The 20,238-nt window shown below is 37.1% G+C and overlaps 3 protein-coding genes across 3 annotated transcripts; 2 read left to right on the forward strand and 1 right to left on the reverse strand.

The window, feature by feature from the left end:
* Positions 1 to 9,283: 9,283 nt before the first annotated feature.
* Positions 9,284 to 10,833, forward strand: LOC145039757 (cytochrome C oxidase assembly protein). The gene is made up of 4 exons (XM_078987773.1): positions 9,284 to 9,452; positions 9,955 to 10,180; positions 10,258 to 10,384; positions 10,487 to 10,833. Exons 2-4 carry the CDS (start codon positions 9,981 to 9,983, stop codon positions 10,556 to 10,558), a joined length of 399 nt encoding a protein of 132 aa, XP_078843899.1. The 5' UTR covers positions 9,284 to 9,452; positions 9,955 to 9,980; the 3' UTR covers positions 10,559 to 10,833.
* Positions 10,834 to 11,350: 517 nt separating this feature from the next.
* LOC145039771 (NAD(P)-binding Rossmann-fold superfamily protein) lies at positions 11,351 to 13,455 on the forward strand. The gene is made up of 9 exons (XM_078987785.1): positions 11,351 to 11,682; positions 11,880 to 11,992; positions 12,135 to 12,188; positions 12,269 to 12,353; positions 12,461 to 12,566; positions 12,690 to 12,776; positions 12,874 to 12,971; positions 13,061 to 13,170; positions 13,279 to 13,455. The coding sequence occupies exons 1-9, from the start codon at positions 11,394 to 11,396 to the stop codon at positions 13,342 to 13,344; spliced, it is 1,008 nt and encodes a 335-aa protein (XP_078843911.1). The 5' UTR covers positions 11,351 to 11,393; the 3' UTR covers positions 13,345 to 13,455.
* On the reverse strand, positions 13,453 to 16,497 carry SETH2 (UDP-Glycosyltransferase superfamily protein). Its single transcript, XM_078987781.1, has 9 exons — positions 16,160 to 16,497; positions 15,413 to 15,537; positions 14,763 to 15,335; positions 14,534 to 14,688; positions 14,330 to 14,420; positions 14,137 to 14,253; positions 13,969 to 14,072; positions 13,756 to 13,846; positions 13,453 to 13,670 (listed from the first exon to the last, which is right to left on the reverse strand). Exons 2-9 carry the CDS (start codon positions 15,533 to 15,535, stop codon positions 13,581 to 13,583), a joined length of 1,344 nt encoding a protein of 447 aa, XP_078843907.1. The 5' UTR covers positions 15,536 to 15,537; positions 16,160 to 16,497; the 3' UTR covers positions 13,453 to 13,580.
* Between the last annotated feature and the right edge of the window lie 3,741 nt (positions 16,498 to 20,238).

Raw genomic sequence — 20,238 nt, forward strand, 5'->3', positions numbered from 1 at the left:
TGTAGGCCCTGCGTGGCGATCCAAACGTGTCAAAGGCTCGAAGAGCAGTCCAGATAGACTGAAGGCTTGTGAGGCGGTCCAGTCAGGCTGTTGACTCATTATGCATGTTGTTCTGTATTGGTTATATGATATGGTTATGTTTGTATGGCATTGGTATTTTGGGGAAACTCACTAAGCTTCGGGCTTACAGTTGTTGATTTTGTTTCAGGCACTTCAGATGATTGCGGGAAGGCGAAGGCGTGATCATGCAACTCCTCATATTTTCATGATTGATTTTGGGAATACTCTGATGTCTAAACTATCTGAAAACAACCTGTAATAACTTAATGGTTTTAAAATGTGTTAAAAAGTTTGAATTTGGCTTGAATTTTATGGGTGTTACAAGTTGGTTTCAGAGCCTTGGTTTGAGTGAATTAGAGGAACACTCGTGTAAATCTAGTCTCAAATCAAGGAAAGGATTTTAAAATGAATATTTTAATGGTTTTCAAAATAAGTAAAGGAGGATGCAGGGTGTACGATCAGCCAGAGCCAGTAAGTAGACCCCAAAATACCATACAGTTATTTGATTATGTGATATGTTAGAACAAAATGCTAGTACTACGCTAGGGATCTTCAGGAATTGCATGATAGAATTGCCTGATTACATGATGCATGCTAGCCTAGGGTTTCTTTATATGAGATTGACATCATTATTGTAGTTACTTGTGTATACATCACGGCTGTATATAATTAAGATCTTATAGCCTGAGAATGTTTGATTTGGCCTTATGTTCTATTCTTATTGATTAGGGTTTAGGGTAAGATCGAATATTCAAAAGTCTATGCGGTCCAGCGTTATGTATGGCTAGCATACACTAGTACTGCAGGGTTGATGGAAGTTTCATGGATGGGTGGGTTGTGTGAGGCCGGGAGGCTATTTATAAGATATTTAGCATTCCTCTAGGAGTGAGGATTAAGCGCTTGCTATGTTTATGTATATTGTTAGGGCGTTGTGATGATACTTGAGACAAATATGGGTAGGTGTAGAAGTTAGTATGGGCCCGTACTACTGAAAGCATAGGACCCATACGCGTAGCAAGGAAGTCACAACCCCTAGGGTTTGGTTGGGAATTGGCTCTTTGTCATTATATGGGTTATCATAGACCTTTCTGGTGTGTTACCAGAATGGTGGTTACGAGACGTCTTGAGAGCGGACTCGAGTTAGGATCGGGAGCTGGCAGCCAGGATAGGCCAGCATTGTCAGTGGATCGTGTCAGTGAGATAATCCGAGAGGAGATGATCGGGATTTGTCCGGGGTCAGATTCTGGAGATGTTTGGGTCTATCAAGACCGCCATGGTTGAATACCTTGATGAGCGCTATGTAGCCATTGATGAGACGGTTGCCGCAACAGCTTCAATAGCTGTAACGATGGCAGGGGGAGGAGCTGGTCGAGCTTTTCAGTACCGGGACTTGTTACTGGGACATATTCTGATGAGCAGAGGGCTACAGTTATCTAGGATCGGGAAGGCGATTTGTACTCGTTGTATTTCTGCGGGTGAGCGGGAGAGGATAACACCTTAGTTTCTAGATTTGAGGCTCGGGGGTTTTGCTCGAGGCCGGATGTGAGTTGCGGGGACTCCGGAAAGGAGTAATGAGTGTGTTCAGTTGGAGTTATGCAACTGGAATTAAAAATGGTTTATTGATAGGATTGGAATGTCGTTTTCTAGGGCAAGGATTGTGCCCTTTCAGTTTACGAGCTCGAAGGATTAAGCAGGCTTGTGACCCCAGGATCAGGTTGTATTCTAACTCGGGGTTAGTTGGTCGTCGGGATTGGCGACCGTGGTTTAGCGTGGGTAAGCGCAGGTAGGTCGATGTGGCATAAGTATTTTGGAGGTCCATTTCGCCTTGGATCTCTTGTATCGGACGATAAGGACTGATTGTGTGATATATTGCACTTTCGGGATTGTAGACTATGTCTTGGGAGTGGTTGTAGCCTGGTTTAGGGCAAAGGTTGTTTCAGCTACTGCATGTCAGTTGTGGATGATTGAGCTAGTGAGTGAGTCAGGGTACAAGGCCCTAAATGATATGATTTCTAAAGTCGAGAGCGGGAGATTTGTTGGAGCACCTTGGGAAGAAGGGTATTATATGGGAGGTCTGCGGACATGGTCCTGCATGATGGTTATTCAACATTGTCAGGATTCAGTGGTTTTAGTAGGCGTTATTGATTGGCAGAGGAAAGCACCAAGGGAAGTAGCTCATTGTTGAGACATTAGTTGGAGTATCTATCTTTGGACTTTAAGATTTGGGAGTGGGATCGTTCGAGCATTGGGGACTGTTGGTGTCCCGGGGATTCAGAATGTGTTCAGCTAGTTGTTAGAAGTGTGTGATCACTGGGGATTGGCTGGTAATGGAGCACTAATTGTTAAGAGTTGGTTGTATTTGGATCAATCGTTGGTAGTGAGAAAGATTGGAAATTCTCCAATTTTCATGTATGGTGGAGACTTAGTCGAATCTAAGTGGGGGAGAATTTTCCCGTGATATAGAGGCAGGATTAGTTTTGGAAATAGGATAAGTTTCGCATCATTGTCATGAAGAAAGACAACCTAAGTGGCTGTTTGGTTTGTGGGTTGTGTGAATTGGGAGTTCGGTAAAACTCCTGAGCATATGTATCACATTTTCCTGGTGATTGATAGCAGAAGTTGGGAAACCAGGTTGGAGTTCTGGTCATGAATGGTGTTCGGTTCGAGTATTCGGCCGAGGGTGTGCTCGACTTTGAAGGTTATGGATTGATAGGTTGAGGGTTTTGATAGTTTCCAGGACTCGGCCGTACATTCAGCACAGTTGTGCGGGTTATTAGCATATGCGGTAGACACGCAGGTAAGGGAACAAACCATGGATTTCCGAGGGAATGGAAGATCGACATAAGGCCTAAGGTTAGGCCAGGGTTAGAGTCCACGAAATGGATTAGGAGTTCGGAACCTTAAGCGGGCGAGAACAATCTGCATGGGAAAGATCACCAGGGGTGGTCCAAGGAGATGTTCAATAGTTTAGAGTGGTCCAGATGACTGAAGGCCTAGTGAGGCGGTCCAGTCATGCTGAAGACTTTTTATGTGTTTGTAGATGTATGTGCGTGTATTGAGTATGTTGCTATGCTATATCAATTAGTAGGTCTGTTCCCAAGTATCGAACATGTTGACGGAGTAGGCTGAAGACTCCGGTATATTTTGGGTTGATCGGGGGTTGTTATTAGAAATCGGATAAAGTACAGTGGATATTGGTGCTATCATCAGTTCGGAGTGTCTCATGGGATTAATCTGTTTGGATCAGGTAATACTCCAGTTAGGTGACCGGGAGTACATCTGAATGGGTATCCGTCAGTTTTAGGAAGGCTTGGGATTAGAATGTTCTGTCGTTCAAGCTCTGGGAACCGGATTAGACCTGGTTAAGCTAGTGATTAGACTGTAGTAATGTCACTACAATTATGAGGTCAAGGAAGCAATAGATTTCTTAAGATTGCTTGTGATGTAAGGCTACCATTAGTCATGTAGCGATTCCTTTTTTAACCGTGGATTTGGTAACGACGGGATTTGATGCATGGATCCGATCGGTTGGATCAGGAGGTTGTTAGAGCTGCAGTGAAATGATAACTAGTGGCAACTAGTTCAAGGGAAGGATTTCATTCGGAGGTCATGTGAGGCAACTATGTGGGAGTCCTTTAGCTCCGCGACCGGGCCGAAACCCGGTATTTCAGATGAGTGGTACTCGGTTGTGATGAATCAAAGGATTTTATATGGGATGCAAAGATAGGTCCTTTGATTTCAAGTTATGGGTTAGAACCGAGTTATGTATATAGTGGTATTCCAATCTAACATATTCCATCGTTAGGATGACCGGACCCTATGATTGATTGGATATGGTGTGTTTGGTATTCCACCCGCGGATTGATTGGACCAAACATGTGCGTGATATGAGGGTATTCCATCCTAGGGATGACTAGACCCATTGTAGGCATGCCTGGTATTCCAGCCCGATGCTGATTGGGCCAGGTATGAGTATTTGTGCTTATGAGCCGGTTATTATATGTATGTGGTTTGGGAACTAAAGGATCACAGTTAGCAGTGTGGGGTTCGCGATTCTGTTTTTTTTTTTTGTGGAAACCTCAGATTATCAGAAGATGAGTAGCCAGTTGGGAGTTAAGTGCAGTGAATTCGACAATGATCCAGTGTGGGTAGCCTGTCAGGGAGCCAAACCATCTCGAGACTTCAGATTACGAATTGAGTTGGGCCTTCCTATATGGTTTTGGAGGTTAAACTATTGATGGACCATCCAATAACAAGTTAATGGACCAAAGTAATTAGATGGGATTTAGGATAAGGCCCATGTGAGGACTTGGGCCCAATTTGGAAGATTAGGCCATATGTTGGGCCTTGGCCCATTACTTGACTTTTGGGCTTTTGGAGTGTGAGTTGGACTTTGGGCTTGGAACCCAATTATTAATTCGGTATTGTTTGATGTTGACAGTTCGAAAATCTGTCAATCAGCAGCTGGAGTGTACCTGTGGGACTTCAGTAGTGCCAAGTGAGTTCTCCTCACTATATCAACAGCATCTAAGGCACCAAGGTCGACCCTTTATGGATTGTATTCGGATTATTGCATGTTATGCTTACTGATTTATATCAAGATAGTTAGGATAGTGATGTGCTATGCTTTAGTGACCCGGTTGGTTCGATATCCTGGTATATAGGATTATACTATGTTAGTGACCTGTTAGGTCGATATCCTGGTTATAGGATTGTTGTTATGCTTTGTGGTCTGTTAGATCGGTTTGAGTGTTATATATATATATATATATATATATATATATATATATATATATATATATACATACACACATGATAGTGTTATATGATGTCTATGTGCACATGATTGTCCTGGTTATAGGATGATGCTATGTTAGTGACCGGTTAGGTCTGTATCTCGGTTGTTGGGTGATATGGGCATATTTAGCTATAAAATCCATGCATTATCTTAAGACTTTATGTTGTTTTTGTCTCATTTAATGAACAAAAGGTGCTTAATTAGCTTAAATATTTCATTTTTAGTATCAAAGACATGCTCGGATGGAAAAGGAAGCGGAACTGGCGATTGGACGCTTGGATCTTGGATTTTGAAGAAAGAAGGATGTTGTTGGACAGTTTGACCCCTCGTCAGTGTTTTGGCCATATCTCATGAACCGTAACTCCAATTGACGAGATTCAAAATGTTTTGAAAAGTAGACACAATTTCGGAAGACTTTCGTGTTTTGAGAAAATGCTGATTCGAAACGTACTCGGCGAGTAGGGTCGATTACTCGGCGAGTTGTATCGAACTTTCGCGATTCTGGACGCGCTGACTTGCCATACACGGGTTTTAAGTGATGTACTCGGCGAGTAGGTCACTGGACTCGCCGAGTAGCCCCTGTTTTGTGAAAATCTATATAAAGGGACTTTCAGATCGATACCCTAGCATAGAGGTGAACCCTTGGAGGCCAATTGTCGACTAAAGGTGCTGCTGGAGCGTGGGAAGCAAGGGAATCAACCCTACATTCAATTTTAAGGAGAATCAAGTCAAAATCAAGTTTACTCTTACCTAGTCTCTTGTTTGAACTATGTTTTTACCAATTGATTTCGTTTTTGTGCTTGTTTCTGTTGTAATCATGAGCTAAAAACTCATAACTTCTGTTTAGGTAGATGAATTTGTGAACATGGATTGATTATTTGAGTAGGATTAATTTTAATTGGTGATTATGTTTTATTAAGCTTGTTAAAGAACCTTATGTGTTAACAATAACTATTCTTCTGTTAATAAATTAGTAATTAAGTTGTATGAACATCTCTTAGTTGCTAATTTCATATGATTTACGTGACCACATAGTTGTATGTCTAGGAATAACGAATGTGAAACTATAATTAACTTGAAGATAGGTAAGTTAATGTGTGAGCTTGTGTGATACACCATTAACAAGAGGTTAATTGAATCACCAATTTGATTAACTATTACAAGTCTTATTTAACCCGAATCAATAACTAGGAAATCCGTTGATTTAGACAACTGGTCACTGCTTGAGTTAATTTGTTTCCTAAGGATTAATAATAGCGAATGTGGAACTAATCATCTTAGTCGGTAGCTTATGAGGAATTAATCTGATACATCGAAATCATCCATGGGAACAAATAAGTCGAACCTAAACAGAAGTCATCTTTATTATTGAATTTAGTTGATTTTTATTTGCTTAGCTCTTAGTTTCTTAGTTTAAGTTTTAGTTAATTGTTTAAGTTTCTAGTCTTGCAAAACTAGAGAAAACTCTTTCTATTACTTGTTTTATTTAGATAATATTAGCATCTATTTTAATTGTTTACCATTCCCTGTGTTCGATACCCTACTTACCTGAACTAAACTGATAATCGATAGGTACCCTGCCTTTCGTGTGTTTGTCTTTGTGTTTAAGTTAGTAGGATTAAAACTAGTTGGTTTTACACACATCATTGGGATGTTGCTATGATTGGTGATCTGTTAGATCGGTTTGACTGTTATATGAAATGAGCTAGCGTATGATATTTATGTGCACATGTTTGTTTTATTGAGGGTTGGGTTGAGGCGGTCCTGCTTTGTGTTGTAGGCCAACATACCTGGCAAGCGGTCCGAATAGGCTGTAGGCCCTGCGTGGCGGTCTAGACGTGTCGAAGGCTCGAAGAGCAGTCCAGATAGACTGAAGGCCTGTGAGGCGGTCCAGTCAAGCTAATGACTCATTATGCATGATGTTCTGTATTAGTTATATGATATGGTTATGTTTGTATGTCGTTGGTATTTTGGGGAAACTCACTAAGCTTCGGGCTTACAGTTGTTGATTTTGTTTCAGGCACTTCGGATGATTGCGGGAAGGCGAAGGCGTGATCGTGCACCTTCTCATACTTTCATGATTGATTCTGGGAATTCTCTGATGTCTAAACTATTTTGAAAACAACATGTAATAACTTAATGGTTTTAAAATGTGTTACAAAGTTTAAATTTGGCTTGAATTTTATGGGTGTTACAGTCCGGATTGATCGCAGTACACATACCCATGCTTTCCGCATTGAATGATTTTGGGATGGACTCTGATAAATGTTTTAATTAATAATGTTCTGGATGTCTGGAAATAATGATATCTATGTGTTGACTATATTAAAAATGAAATTTTTACCTTTGATTTTTGGGTCGTTACATAATTACAGTAACTGACTTAGCTGTGCTAGAGAACATAAATTGTGATCATATTTGTGTTTATTTGGATTAAGCTTACATAGCTTGTCTGCCTCTTATATCTCTGTTTCTATGTTTGCTAGTGTATGATCATACATAGTTTTACATGAATTTGAGAAAATATTAGTAAATTTGGACTAGAGTTGCTAATTACATAATAATATAATAACCATCATTAATAATCCATAATTAGTAGTTAACCATAAAGGAGAAGTGGATTCGAACTAAACAGAAGTATTTTTAATATATTGATTAAATTCATTAGTTAAGTGATTGAGTTTGTTTGAACCCGCAAAATTAGATAAAGACCAATTTAACTTTTGCTAATTTTAGGTTAATTTTTAGTAGTTAAATTAGTTAATTAAATCTGTTTCTTGTGTTCGATACCCGACTTACTTTACTATACTATAAACTTACTAGATACACTACCTATAGGTGCATTAGTAGATAAGTAGTTAGGTTATAAATTTAAAGCTAGAAACTTGATATGTATTGCACATATCAAGTTTTTGGCGTCGTTGCCGGAGAACGGCTAATTTAGTTTTTAATTTATTTGCTTTAGGTTAATCGATCATTTTTGTGGGGTTAAAAAGTGAGACACATGGAAGCTATGGCTTTCTTCCCATTTTAAGAGGTTCACCTGATCTCTGAAAAACCTATTATAGTGTAGCTAGATTCATCAAGCTCGCTGGAATCTATGTGGTTAGAAGCTTAAGAACTCAACCATTGATCAAAATCGAGTTATGAGATGTTTATTTCAATTGACCTTCTTCCTAGATCTATCACTTCCCCTGCTCCCATCCTTTCTTTTATAGTAATTCATTTGATTCTGGACATACTGAAGCTGCTGGTGAACTTTCAGGCTGTTGATGGAGTTTGAAATATCATCTGCTTCATTGTTCTTCTTCTCATATAGAGTTTCAAACATTTCGATCTCTAATTTATGGGTTTCATTTTGTTTTCCAACATGCCAACGCCATCACCCTTCACCCTATGTTCTAAATTCCAACCAACCCCTTTCTCTTCTACCATTGCTAACCTAAAAGCATGAAATCGACAAGCATTACGTTAAATAATGACTTTTTTCAAGTCACGGAGGACCAAGGAGGCAATGGCCCTGGACGAGTTCCAATTTAGTGATTTTCAATTCTTATTTGGGATTTGAGACATACAATAAGGACGAAAGGTAGTGAATTGCGACAAAGAAAGAATGAGATTCGGAGTGTGAGAGAAAGTGAGTTTAAAATTACGATTATGGTGAGGGTTGAGGGGTAAGGCAACATCTGTGCTGCCAGGTTGATGACAATTGCTTATCTCATCGTCTTCATTGATGAATCGTGTATGGGGATGAATTGGTGGTCATATCTACAAATTGGTTGTTGTGGGGATCTACAAACCAACGTTTGTGTAGGGCTCAATACCTGAATACATAAATTAGTGCAAGTTGTATGAAGGAACAAGAACGGCGTAGTTTTATGGAAACAAGAGATGCAAGTTTATGTTCTTCTATATGTGTAGGGAAAAAAAGGAAGGGTGTGTGATGCAGGTTTCAAATGAAGAGTGAGAAGGGAGGATGAAGAAGGGTGGTGGTGGTGGAGATGGGAGTGTCCGTAGAAAAAAAAAAGCAAGAAGGGAGGCTTGTTTTCACGTCTTTAGTATATGGAAAGAGAAAAAGAAAGGGCTCGTATATTTCTATTTTTAATAAAATTAATAAATATAAAAGGGCGTAAATAAATAGTAAGGAGAATATGATCTTTTTAGGTCTAATAAATACTAAGCTCATAACAAAAAAAATATAAACTATTCGAGAGATCATATTCTCTCTCGAGAAAGAATATAAATATAAACTATTGAAGAGAGAATATGATATTTTTAGGTCTAATAAATACTAAGCGATTGTGAAAATTACCGGAAACCAATGGACGTGTAATTTACTTCATTTTTTATAAGTTTCCCTTCCCCGATTTATCAAAAACTCTATGCTTCACCTAATTTGTCAATTGACCAATATACCCATTAAACTAATAAAACCTTACCTTTATTGTTACGACTCCGTTACAGCGTCGCCTCTCTCCCGACTGCTCTCACGTCGACTCCCTCCCTGCTCGCCGCCGTATGCCGTCGCCGCTCCTGTGAAGCCACCGGAAGGAGACCTTCGATAGCCACAGCTACACCGTCGCACCCCACCCAGGTTCTATTTTTCTTCCTTTTTTTTTTTTTCTGTTTTCTTTTGAAATCGCCAATCTTGATATCTTGATACCAATTTCAAGGTTATCAATTAATGCTAGTGTTATTATGAATTGATGTTGGTCTGATTCCTTCCTTTTTTTTCTGCATTCGATAGCCACAACTTGTTTGCTGCTACTGATTTGCTACTTGTTTGTTGTTCATATATGAAAACTGTAAAGAAGGGAATGTGTTTGCTGATCATGTATGATATTTGATTGTGTACATCCTTCTGTATCTTAAATTAGATGCTTGAATTTGTGTTCTTAAGGCTCATATGTGTGATGGTTTTTGTCTTTCGATCTTATTTGGGATGGTTGGCCTCGCAGGCAAGCTGTTTGATCAAATGCCTGAGAGGGATGTATAATTGTATATAGTACTATCTTAAGATGCATGTTTTCACTGATCAATTCTAATATACATGTTTTATCAAAACTGTTTCATGTTTTCATATTTTGTCATTACAGTACATGTCATTTTGTGGTGTTCAAGGATGACAACAATTGGAACAACAATGGATCAACAATCTAATACTACTAACAAACCTGAATCTACAAATGCTGCTAAAATTCAGAATTCAGCTTCAGGGTTCAAAAGATGGGGAAGAAAAGGTCCATTTATCAGATATGGGCTTCCTATGATTTCACTCACTGTGTTTGGAGCACTTGGGTTAGGTCATCTTTTACAGGGAAGGTGAGTTAACTCAGTTACTAAATTAAATAAAGTCATTACCTTTTTCCATCATATTGATGTCAACTTTTGTACTTTAGCAAGGATATAGCTAAGGTGAAAGATGATCAAGAGTGGGAGATTCTTGAAACTAAAAAAGCCCTTTCAAGAACAGGGCCCATTGAAGCTTACAAGCCTAAAAACTTGTCAATAGAGGAGGAGCTAAAGGTGATATTAACATATCCAATAAACTAATCCATTGGTATAACATATAATTTAATATAAATATAATTTCATTGAAGCTTATCAATGGGATTATTTTGGTTGTAGGCTTTACAGCAGAGTGTTGACATAAACAACTATGAATATAAGAAAATTCCTAAGCCAAATGAAGGTACATGAGCTTGAAGGAATGAAGTCTAGTTCTTTTTCACTTTTCCCTAAATAAGCCACATATCTTTGAGCCTTTTTGTGTAATTTTGTGCCTTGGATACAGAGTTTGTAACATTTATATGATGCATAAAAAGGAGTGGAACAAAACCTTTTTTTTTTCTGTTGAATTTTGGTGATGATGAATGTAATTTTCATGAGGTAGATGTTATTTGGATCATTGGATATGTGTTGTTATAGTTTTAAAAGCTTAGCATAATAAAAATGATGTTATTTTAGATGGGTAATTTCAACGAATAGTCTTGAAGTTAGTTTATCATGACATGCTTTCATGTTTATTACTCTATGTATATATAGCAATGCCATTAAATACAAATCAATCTTTATTGCTATAATTAGAAAGATTTTTCAAATATAAGTTAAAGAAATTGTAACCTCACATAATCTAAAGTGATTCGGCATGTCTTTCTCAAGTTATGAATTTATAAAATGTGTTAACTGGACAATAATATAAGTGTGAATTAAATGTTGCTAACATATTATTGCTTTTTTTTAATGAATGAATTAATACATCATTTGAATATGAATAAATAACTATTCTATCTTGATGTTTATAAGTGATCAATAACAAATAGTCATATCTACAACAGCCAAAAATAGTTAGATTTAACGTTCGATAGGCCAACGGTGAAGATAAATAAAGCTGTCTGTGTCATGTTTTTAAAATTGGACTAAAACTGAAAATTTAATCAAAAAACAGGTACCACTTCTGTAACTTACTCTTTAGTTAAAAACCAAACCATAACGACCACCCAAAAAAGAGCTCCCATCTATCTCTCACTCTTCCATGGCTTCCAAGCTATCATCACTCACTCCCATTACAGACCTTACAATCCACAGAAGCCCGAAATTCCACACACAATTTCTTCAAACCAGCCTTGTTTTCCGTTCCTTTTCATCATCATCATCATCGCTTCATACAAAACTTCATAGTTCAGAGCTCAATTCAAGGCGGAATTCATTTGTTTGTAGCAATTCACTGAAACAGGAAACAGTTCAGAATCCTACCGAATCTCCTTCACCTCTTACTTCGTCTAATAAGCTTGTTCTTGTCACCGGAGGCACCGGAGGAGTTGGTACGATTAATTCCTTTAACCTAGTGTTCTTGTTATTAGCATCGGTGGTTGTTCAATGTAATGATGATATTAATATTGCGCAATTTGCACATGTTTGGTTGCCTCGATTCAAAATTAGGGTTGAATTTGGACTTTTTTGGTTCGATTGATCGTTCTGAATCTTACAATTAGTGTTCTGTTGGTCTTGTTCTCTACAGGACAATTAGTGGTAGCGTCATTGCTAAATCGGAATGTTAGATTGCGCCTGTTACTCCGAGATCCAGAGAAAGCAAAAACTCTATTTGGAGAACATGAAGAGGAGAAATTGCAGGTCTATTTTTTTTTATTTTTTTTTAAGTGATATGTAAGAAATGAGATGGGATGCTAGTATTTATTTTGACTTTCTTCCTTTCTCATTAGTGAAACCAATTCAGGATATGAATTTTTTTTATTTAAAAAAAGGATTTTGGTAGGTGATGAAAGGTGACACTCGAAATGCAGGGGATCTTGATCCATCAATGTTTGAGGTTTATACTTTATACTCTCATTTCTTTTACTAATCATTAATTTTTATAACATTGGCTTGATTATATGTTTTGATTCATAGGGTGTGACTCATGTTATTTGCTGCACAGGCACTACTGCCTTTCCATCAAGGCGATGGGATGGAGATAACACCCCCGAAAGAGTAGGTCTGATATATGTTTAACTTTATACATATATAGTTTAACAACAAGTCCTTGACTAATGATTAAATACCTAAAATACCCCCTTCATTCTATCCCATTTGTGATTGAAGATTGGGAAGGCGTGAGAAACCTTGTGTCAACACTGCCTCAATCCTTATCAAGAATCATCCTCGTTTCATCAGTAGGAGTAACCAAGTCTAATGAACTACCATGGAGGTATGACATAACAATAACACTAACAGGTTTAACTGTGTTTGACATACATTAGACTGAATGCCCTTAATTGTAAGTTTGACTTTGACTTTGAGTTTGACTTGACCCTTGATTGATATGACTCAGCATCATGAATCTTTTTGGTGTTCTGAAATATAAGAAGATGGGGGAGGATTTTGTTCGTAACTCTGGCATTCCTTACACAATAATAAGGTTTGTTTGTGGCTTATGGGTTTTATTTATGTTTTAAATTTGAGGAATCTTTATAGAAATATACTGATAATGTAATATTATATTTTGTTGAAACTAGACCTGGTAGGTTGACGGATGGACCTTACACGTCATATGATCTAAATACTTTGCTCAAAGCTACAGCAGGAGAAAGACGAGCTGTCCTTATTGGTCAAGGTTGACTTGACTGACTCACAACCTTAAAAAGTCAAATTTAGTCAAAATTATTTGTTTGAAATTAGATTTATTTGGTTGTGGTTTCCCAGGAGATAAACTGGTAGGAGAGGTTAGCAGGCTGGTAGTTGCTGAAGCTTGCATACAAGCATTGGATATAGATTTTACTGAAGGTCAAATATACGAAATCAATTCAGTCCCAGTGAGTAAAATCTAAAATCCCATTAAGTGGCTTTCTGTGTTAAGTCGTTCTTTTTGCATTAATGCAAAAAGGAATGAATTGTGGTTGAAATGTTATTATGGTTTACAGGGTGATGGACCTGGAAGCAACACAGAAAAATGGAAAGAATTATTTAAAGCTGCTCAAATCCAATAACAGGTGTTATTTACTTATTTACCTTGTTCGGTTATGTTGTAATTAAGTTTTAAAATTGTATATTGGTACAAGTTATATTACATATTTATAAAAAAAGTAAGGAATTAATTATTCGGTTGGTGGAGATGATTGTTTAACTTTTACATAAATCGTCCCCATGGTTTACACAAAATTGCAAGTTTTATCAAGTTTTTGAAATCTTCACCTTTTCTTTTACAGATTATATATTTGTGAATTTAACTAGATACATTAGAGGGGTGAACTTGTGCAACACAATTGGATCTGCTTAGGTTTAAATCGGGGACCACCTCAACTTCCGTATCCGGCTACAAAAATTTACACAAATGCCATTCATTACCACAAGCAAAAACCAAACCAGGGGTAGTTTCGTAAATTGACATGAAAACATACCTGCCACACTTGTAATAAACGCCATAAGATATAATCAACAATCATAACCAAACAAAAAAGCTTCCCTGCCCATGCACCACATGTAAGATACCTACAACAAATTCACAATAAAATAGTGAAACTAAGTCATGCTTTATGTAAGAGCAAATTAAAACTTTATGTGGCAAAAATTGAAAACATCAGCTAAACTCAGGGACCAAACACGTAATTTACCGAGAGAGTCTTTCCAAGAGGGTTTGATCGGGACATTTTAAGGCACGATCATACACAATCTCTGTTCTTTTGGCAACATCTTGCCAGCTGTACATTCCTTTGATCTAATAATATATAATTCAAATTGTTATTTTTCAATAAAAAATTATTTATTTTGCAAAAACTTACACGAAGATGCATTTCTTGTGGATCAATTTGAGGAAGAATCTTGATTGCTTTTTTGATTGCATGAACCATATCACTAGGATCTGGCTTAGCAAGAACTATCATATCATCTGGTAGAACCTAAAAATCAACATAAATATTAAATTATTAATTGTTCATTTAAAAAAAAAAATGAAAAATATTTTTGAATTCACACCTCAGGTACACCCCCAACACATGTACTCACTGTTAATAATCCACAACTAGCAGCCTCTAGTATTGCTATGCAGAATGCCTCTGTAAGAGAACTATCAAATAAAAAAAATAGTCATTCATTTGTTTACTATAGTTATAACTTATAGCATCCTACTTTCTAAATATAGAAACATTTTCCAAAATATAAAAATATAAATAAACATACCTGTTCAAGAATATATGACCAGAGTTCAAAACAGATCTCACTTTAGCATGTGGAACAGCACCTAACATATCAACTCTATCTTGAAGAGAATGTTTTTCCCTCATTTCTTCCAATCTTACCCTTTTGGGTCCATCTCCTCCAATAATGAATCGCACCTTAACATATGTTACCAAAATATAAGTTTTTGTTTCTTTTTTCACATAAGGGTAAAATGGTCAATTAAACTTACATTGGGGTACAAACGGCATATTTCAGGAATAACTTCAACCAATAAATCTGCACCTTTTCTATAAACCAATCTACTAATGACAACAATAACAATCGGATCCATAACAAGTCTTTCTGAAGCAGGTTTGAACATGGTTGTGTCTACAGCATTTGGGATAACAAAAACCTTTTCAGGTGGAAGCCCTGATCTTAAAACTGTGTTTTCTTTACTTGTATGTGAGACACAAATGGCTTGACTCACATCTGCTAAAGTAAATTGAAGTACTTTGTTCATATGAATGCTTCCAATATCAGCAAAACCATATAATGAATGATCAGTGAATAAAACTTTGTAGCCCATTGTTCTTGCATGCATTAAAGCTTCATGACAAAGAGTTGAAAAAGCTTGATGACCATGGATTAATGAGATGTTTTCACGAATGATAATTGTTCTCACAATTGGGAGTGTTCCATAGAATGTTGGTAATGTGTTTTGCATTAGAAATGGTTTCCAAGGGACATAATAGACTTTTAATCCGTTTGTCATGTATCTTACCCCTGAACGATTTGCATATGCATGAGTCATGACAACAACCTGAAAAAGTAAAGTGATTGATTGGTTTGAAGTTTGAAGTTTGAATAGAGGTGATGAATTTATTAGATTTTTCTAACCTTGTGGCCAAGTTTAAGCAAGCATTGTGATAAGAGATAGATGTGATTCTCTACACCACCGAAATTTGGGTAGAAAAAGTCTGATACCATTAAGATGCTGTGTTTTCCATGGTTGGATTCCATAGCTACAAAGAAAAAAGAATTGTTTATCATCATCAAGTGGATTCACAGATATGCAAGTATTAACAGAGTATTAACCAAAATTAGTGAGGTTGAGATTTGATCATTCTAGCTAATGTTTACAAATTGGACCAAGTAACGTCATATTCTATCTACATCCTATCAATAATTTCCATGTTTACAAGAAAATCTCACTCAGGCATATCAACAAACAGTTGATACGCATGTAAAATACAAAGTTTTCACATGAATCAATTTGATGCAAATGAACTGGAATTGATTGGAGTTTGATAAAAAGAAATAAAATTGATGCAACAAAGCAAAACGTAAGCTCATGAACCAACAAGCCAAATTCTGCAACAATTTATCTAACATAACAATGCTCCTAACCAAAATTCTGCAATATTAATCTAACATGAGCAAAATTCTGCAACAATTTATCTAACAAATTTATCTAACAATCTGAAATCTGAAATCAATTAACTAACAATGCTCCTAACAATCTGAAATCTGAAATCAATTAACTAAGAATTTTATGACAAAACACAACTGAGAACACGGATTCACATTCACCGAAAGAGAAGAGAGAAATAGAGAGAACTAAGATTCTGATTTCTGAGAACATACCTGACAGCGCTGAGCTGATTGGCGATTCCAGGCTTCCGGAGTTCCAGCGGGGAGAGGAGCGGTGATCAGTTGATCACTGATCAGCGTCCAGCGATAGGCAAATGGCGAAGGAATAAGGATCGAGCGAGGTTTAGCACTAAGCGGGAAGGACTAACGAGGGTAGGAACGATGAGTCGACGATGATGCCATGAGTCGCCAAATGATATGCAGCAGATTTGGTGTCGACAACCAGTGACGTACTGACGTTGCTCCGTGGTTAGTGAAAATGGCGATGGCCGAGAAAAGAAACTGCGATCGCTGCTCACTGCAAAAGTTGAATTTTGACCAAAAACATTGGTCTAAACTCAAAACCATACGTTTTAAAACACACACACAAAAATAATAATAATAATAAATAAAAAATACTCAAGATTCAATCCAGATAATAAACATTTTATTTATTGTATTTTGGAAGAATCATATTAAAATTTCTACTGTAACAACAAAAATATTGAAATCTGACAGGATGTTTTAAATAGGTGAAAATTTGTGAAATGATCAAAATGGAGGGGCTATTTGAAGAAAATGATTAAGAATTAAAAGTTTTCGAAAAACAACCACGACTTCCGCAGAGTGCCTCTGCGGGAAGTCCTTTGGTTCTAAGGAACAAGAAAACTTTGACAAGGGAAAAAGACAATATATATATATATAATTTTAATTCCACAGTGGGTGTATTGTTCCACAGAGATGCCCTCTACGGATCTGTTCTTCAGATATATCCTCTAAGGAATTGTTCTTCACTAAAACATGGCCTAATCTCATATCTAGTTCCTAAATAGCCTCTTAATGGATAAAATAGGATAGTCCAAACAACCAAGATCTAATCTTTAAGTCTCAAAAAAACCAATAATGCATCTTTCTCGACTTAATCAATGAAGTTCAAGTCTCTATCCTTCAGATCTAAATCAAAATGATGTTTAGATGGATAAAGTTTCTAAATTTATCTATAATAATGTCTTAAACTTTCAAGATCTAAACTTGAATGTGCCAAAATGACCTAAAAGACCAAGATACCTTGCATGACTAAAAGGGAAGGCAAAAGATCATAACTTTCCTAGTCCATGAGGTCTAAGAAGCATTTCAAACCGATCAAAAGATGTTGGAGTTCACTGAACTCCAATATCACCCATAAAATGGACCAAAAGTGTTAAAAACCACAAATAAAGAGATCTAAAAAACTAAAGAGAAAGATATGAACTTTATACTCAGAATAGTCTATAAATGGATTGACTTTGATGGATCCAAACTTGAAATAATATTTCTTGCAACCAAAAGAATCTTCTTGATCTTCAAGATTTATCAAAATATCACCAAAAGCATCCAAAAGAGGAGAGATAGGAGAGGGGATGAGCTCAAATCTTGAAAAGGGAGGTTAGGGTTGCTCCCAAGGAGTTCTAGATATGATGGAGGCTAAGAAAATTCCTAAAACATCCATCACTTTAAATACGTTAAAAACCCTAAAATATATGGGCTTGAGCTGCACATCCCTCACCACGTGATAGCCTCTTTGTCACCTCGTGACAACTCTCAAGTCGTGACAACATGTTTGTCATGTCGTGAGGACAGGTTTTCATCCGATTATACTCCAACTTCAAACAATCATAACCTTTTTCGTTTCAACTTCGTTGTCAGCGATCTTTATATGCACGGAAAAGTATTGACGAACCTCACAACTCTATATAATTACTTTTAACTTAATATATGTCAACTTAAAACCATAATTCATGCAAGAAACTCGAATTTTACTTTTCCCCTTTTACCCATTTGCTTCAAAGCACAAATTGAATGCTTAAATCACTCAATCCAACATTATCAACATCTGAAAGAGTCTAGACTCTATTCCCTTGAAAACCAAAACATTTACTCGATCCATTTACGGCCCGTTATCCCGATATCTGAAACATCGTAAAACTAAGTGTTACACATCTTTACTTTTTTTTAATAGCGTGTTAAGCCGAGCCCATTTGTTTATGTCGAAATTGTCTTATTTATATTTTATAGTTTTTAACTTTTCATTTGTTTCAAATGTTTTCTTTATTTCTTCGAAATTTCCAAATTAGATGTGGTTTAGCGGTTAGAAGTTGGATAATCATGTGTGACTTATATTGTGTAAACTTTTTTAAACCTGTTTTTTGTTTAACTGTTTACACAGAGCATTCTGTTAGTTTATTTTAAAAAAAAACTAAATCTAAATTTTTTTTACACAGGGTAAAAAAAAGATAAAACTGCACAAATGGTCCCTATGGTTAGTTGAAAATTGCCACTTTGGTTTAAAAAAGTTTGGACTAGCACCAGCGGTCCAAACTTTTCATTTTATTGCGAGTTTGATCCAGTTTCCTTTAAACTTTTTCATAATGACTATTTTGCCCTTATTATTTTTTTCTTTTTTCAGTTTTTTTCTTATTTAAATACTTTTTTTATTAAAAGAAAAACTAAAAAAGAAAATTTACATTTTCTATTTATTTTTATAATTTTTTATATAAAAAAAGTAAAAATGAAATCTTCTCTCTCTCTCTCTCTCTCTCTCTCTCTCTCTCTCTCTCTCTCTCTCTCTCTCTCTCTCTCTCTCTCTCTCCTTTGGACAAGGAAATCCACCCAGACACCTCCTCCGATCTGTCTTGCTCCCTATTGTCTTGTGATAAACCTCCACCCCAACGCTCTCACCACCGCCTATCGCCTTCCTCCGGTCATAGAGTTGTGCCACCAGAAAACCACTAGGAACCACCAGAACATCACCACTGCCACCACCTATTTACCCTCCTACCATCGCCGATCAACCCACCAACCACAACCCTTTCCCTCCTCCTTCCCTCTGGTCAAACCCGTCGAAACAGGAAGACGAAATCAGCGGAGCTGCCATCTCCACCCACCGCCACCGTCTTCACCTTCTTGTTTCACCACTGTTGATGAAAGTCCGACCACCACTTTATACCCCCTCCTCTCGACTGAAAATAACCACCACACACCACTCCCATTCGATTTCTCCAATGATTTCGACCATAACCCAACCAAAAACGAGGTCGAAGGCTGCCGGAGCAACCTCCGACCACCATAGTAGGTAGCCGCTGATGTGGGACACCGCCGCCAATAGCTGATGTTTCCGCCGACCCTCTCCAACCAGTCTCATCACCTGGAAACTCTAACCCCATTTTTCGTAGCCGTCGGCCTTGGTTGCAGATCTGGAACATCAATATTGCTAAGTGATATCTCTCGGCAACGATTATAACAATGATGCTAAGGCTCCGGAAAGACGAGTCGAAAAAGCGGCGGTTGTTTGGGAGGGAGGTTTCAGATATGAACAACCACCGGAGCTGTCCATCTCCGGTTCGATCTGTTGAAGCTCAGTCGGATGAAGACGAAGGGTGACACCATTTTTTTCCGGAGAGGCGAAGGAAACAACGTTTGGGTGCAAGACGAAGGACTACGACGGTGTTTCAAGGGGTTGGTTTACATATATCCGTTTAAAGGGTTTTCCTGTCGGAGGTTGTAGGTGGTAGAGACGATGGGGGGATGAAGGTGGTGGTGGCTCAACTGACGATAGTGGTGTCGGAGATGCTCTTCTACAGAGGAAGAGAAATTGAGTGTTTTGTGTTAAACGAGAAAGAGGAGGAGGCAGAGTAGTATTGTTTTTATTCTTATTTTCTTTTTAATTATTGTAATAAAAGAAAATTGAAAAAACAAATTGACAAGGGTAAATATATCATTTTAAAAAGATTCAAAATAGATTGGACCAAACTCGCAATAAAATCAAAGTTTTGGACCGGTGGTGCTAGTCCAAACTTTTTTGGACCAAAGTAGTAATTTTCGATATACTACAGGGACCATTTGTGCAGTTTAGTCGTAAAAAAAATAGATACTTTTTTAACATAGACCACCTTTCAATTTTTATGTGTTTACCTTTTTGCTAACACCCAATGAATACCGTCTATGATAATTTTTTTTAAACCTTTTTTCTATTAAATTATTTTACCAGGGACCATTTCTAAATTTTTATTTACACACGGACCAATTCTGAAAATTAATGCTATTTGTTTACCTTT

Source organism: Lactuca saligna, chromosome 1 (assembly GCF_052625555.1).
Source record: "Lactuca saligna cultivar CGN05327 chromosome 1, ASM5262555v1, whole genome shotgun sequence".
NCBI lineage: Eukaryota > Viridiplantae > Streptophyta > Magnoliopsida > Asterales > Asteraceae > Lactuca > Lactuca saligna.

What these genes read in the sequence shown, in the direction of transcription:
- LOC145039757 (XM_078987773.1), top strand. Translation starts at nt 9,981, where the DNA reads ATGACAACAATTGGAACAACAATGGATCAACAATCTAATACTACTAAC. An exon ending in GGTCATCTTTTACAGGGAAG is followed by an intron (nt 10,181 to 10,257) that starts GTGAGTTAACTC and finishes TTTGTACTTTAG; the next exon opens with CAAGGATATAGCTAAGGTGA. An exon ending in CAATAGAGGAGGAGCTAAAG is followed by an intron (nt 10,385 to 10,486) that starts GTGATATTAACA and finishes TTTTGGTTGTAG; the next exon opens with GCTTTACAGCAGAGTGTTGA.
- LOC145039771 (XM_078987785.1), top strand. Translation starts at nt 11,394, where the DNA reads ATGGCTTCCAAGCTATCATCACTCACTCCCATTACAGACCTTACAATC. An exon ending in CGGAGGCACCGGAGGAGTTG is followed by an intron (nt 11,683 to 11,879) that starts GTACGATTAATT and finishes TGTTCTCTACAG; the next exon opens with GACAATTAGTGGTAGCGTCA. An exon ending in TAACACCCCCGAAAGAGTAG is followed by an intron (nt 12,354 to 12,460) that starts GTCTGATATATG and finishes TTGTGATTGAAG; the next exon opens with ATTGGGAAGGCGTGAGAAAC.
- SETH2 (XM_078987781.1), bottom strand. Translation starts at nt 15,535, where the DNA reads ATGGAATCCAACCATGGAAAACACAGCATCTTAATGGTATCAGACTTT. An exon ending in GGTCATATATTCTTGAACAG is followed by an intron (nt 14,421 to 14,533) that starts GTATGTTTATTT and finishes TTTATTTGATAG; the next exon opens with TTCTCTTACAGAGGCATTCT. An exon ending in CTCTTGGAAAGACTCTCTCG is followed by an intron (nt 13,847 to 13,968) that starts GTAAATTACGTG and finishes AATTTGTTGTAG; the next exon opens with GTATCTTACATGTGGTGCAT.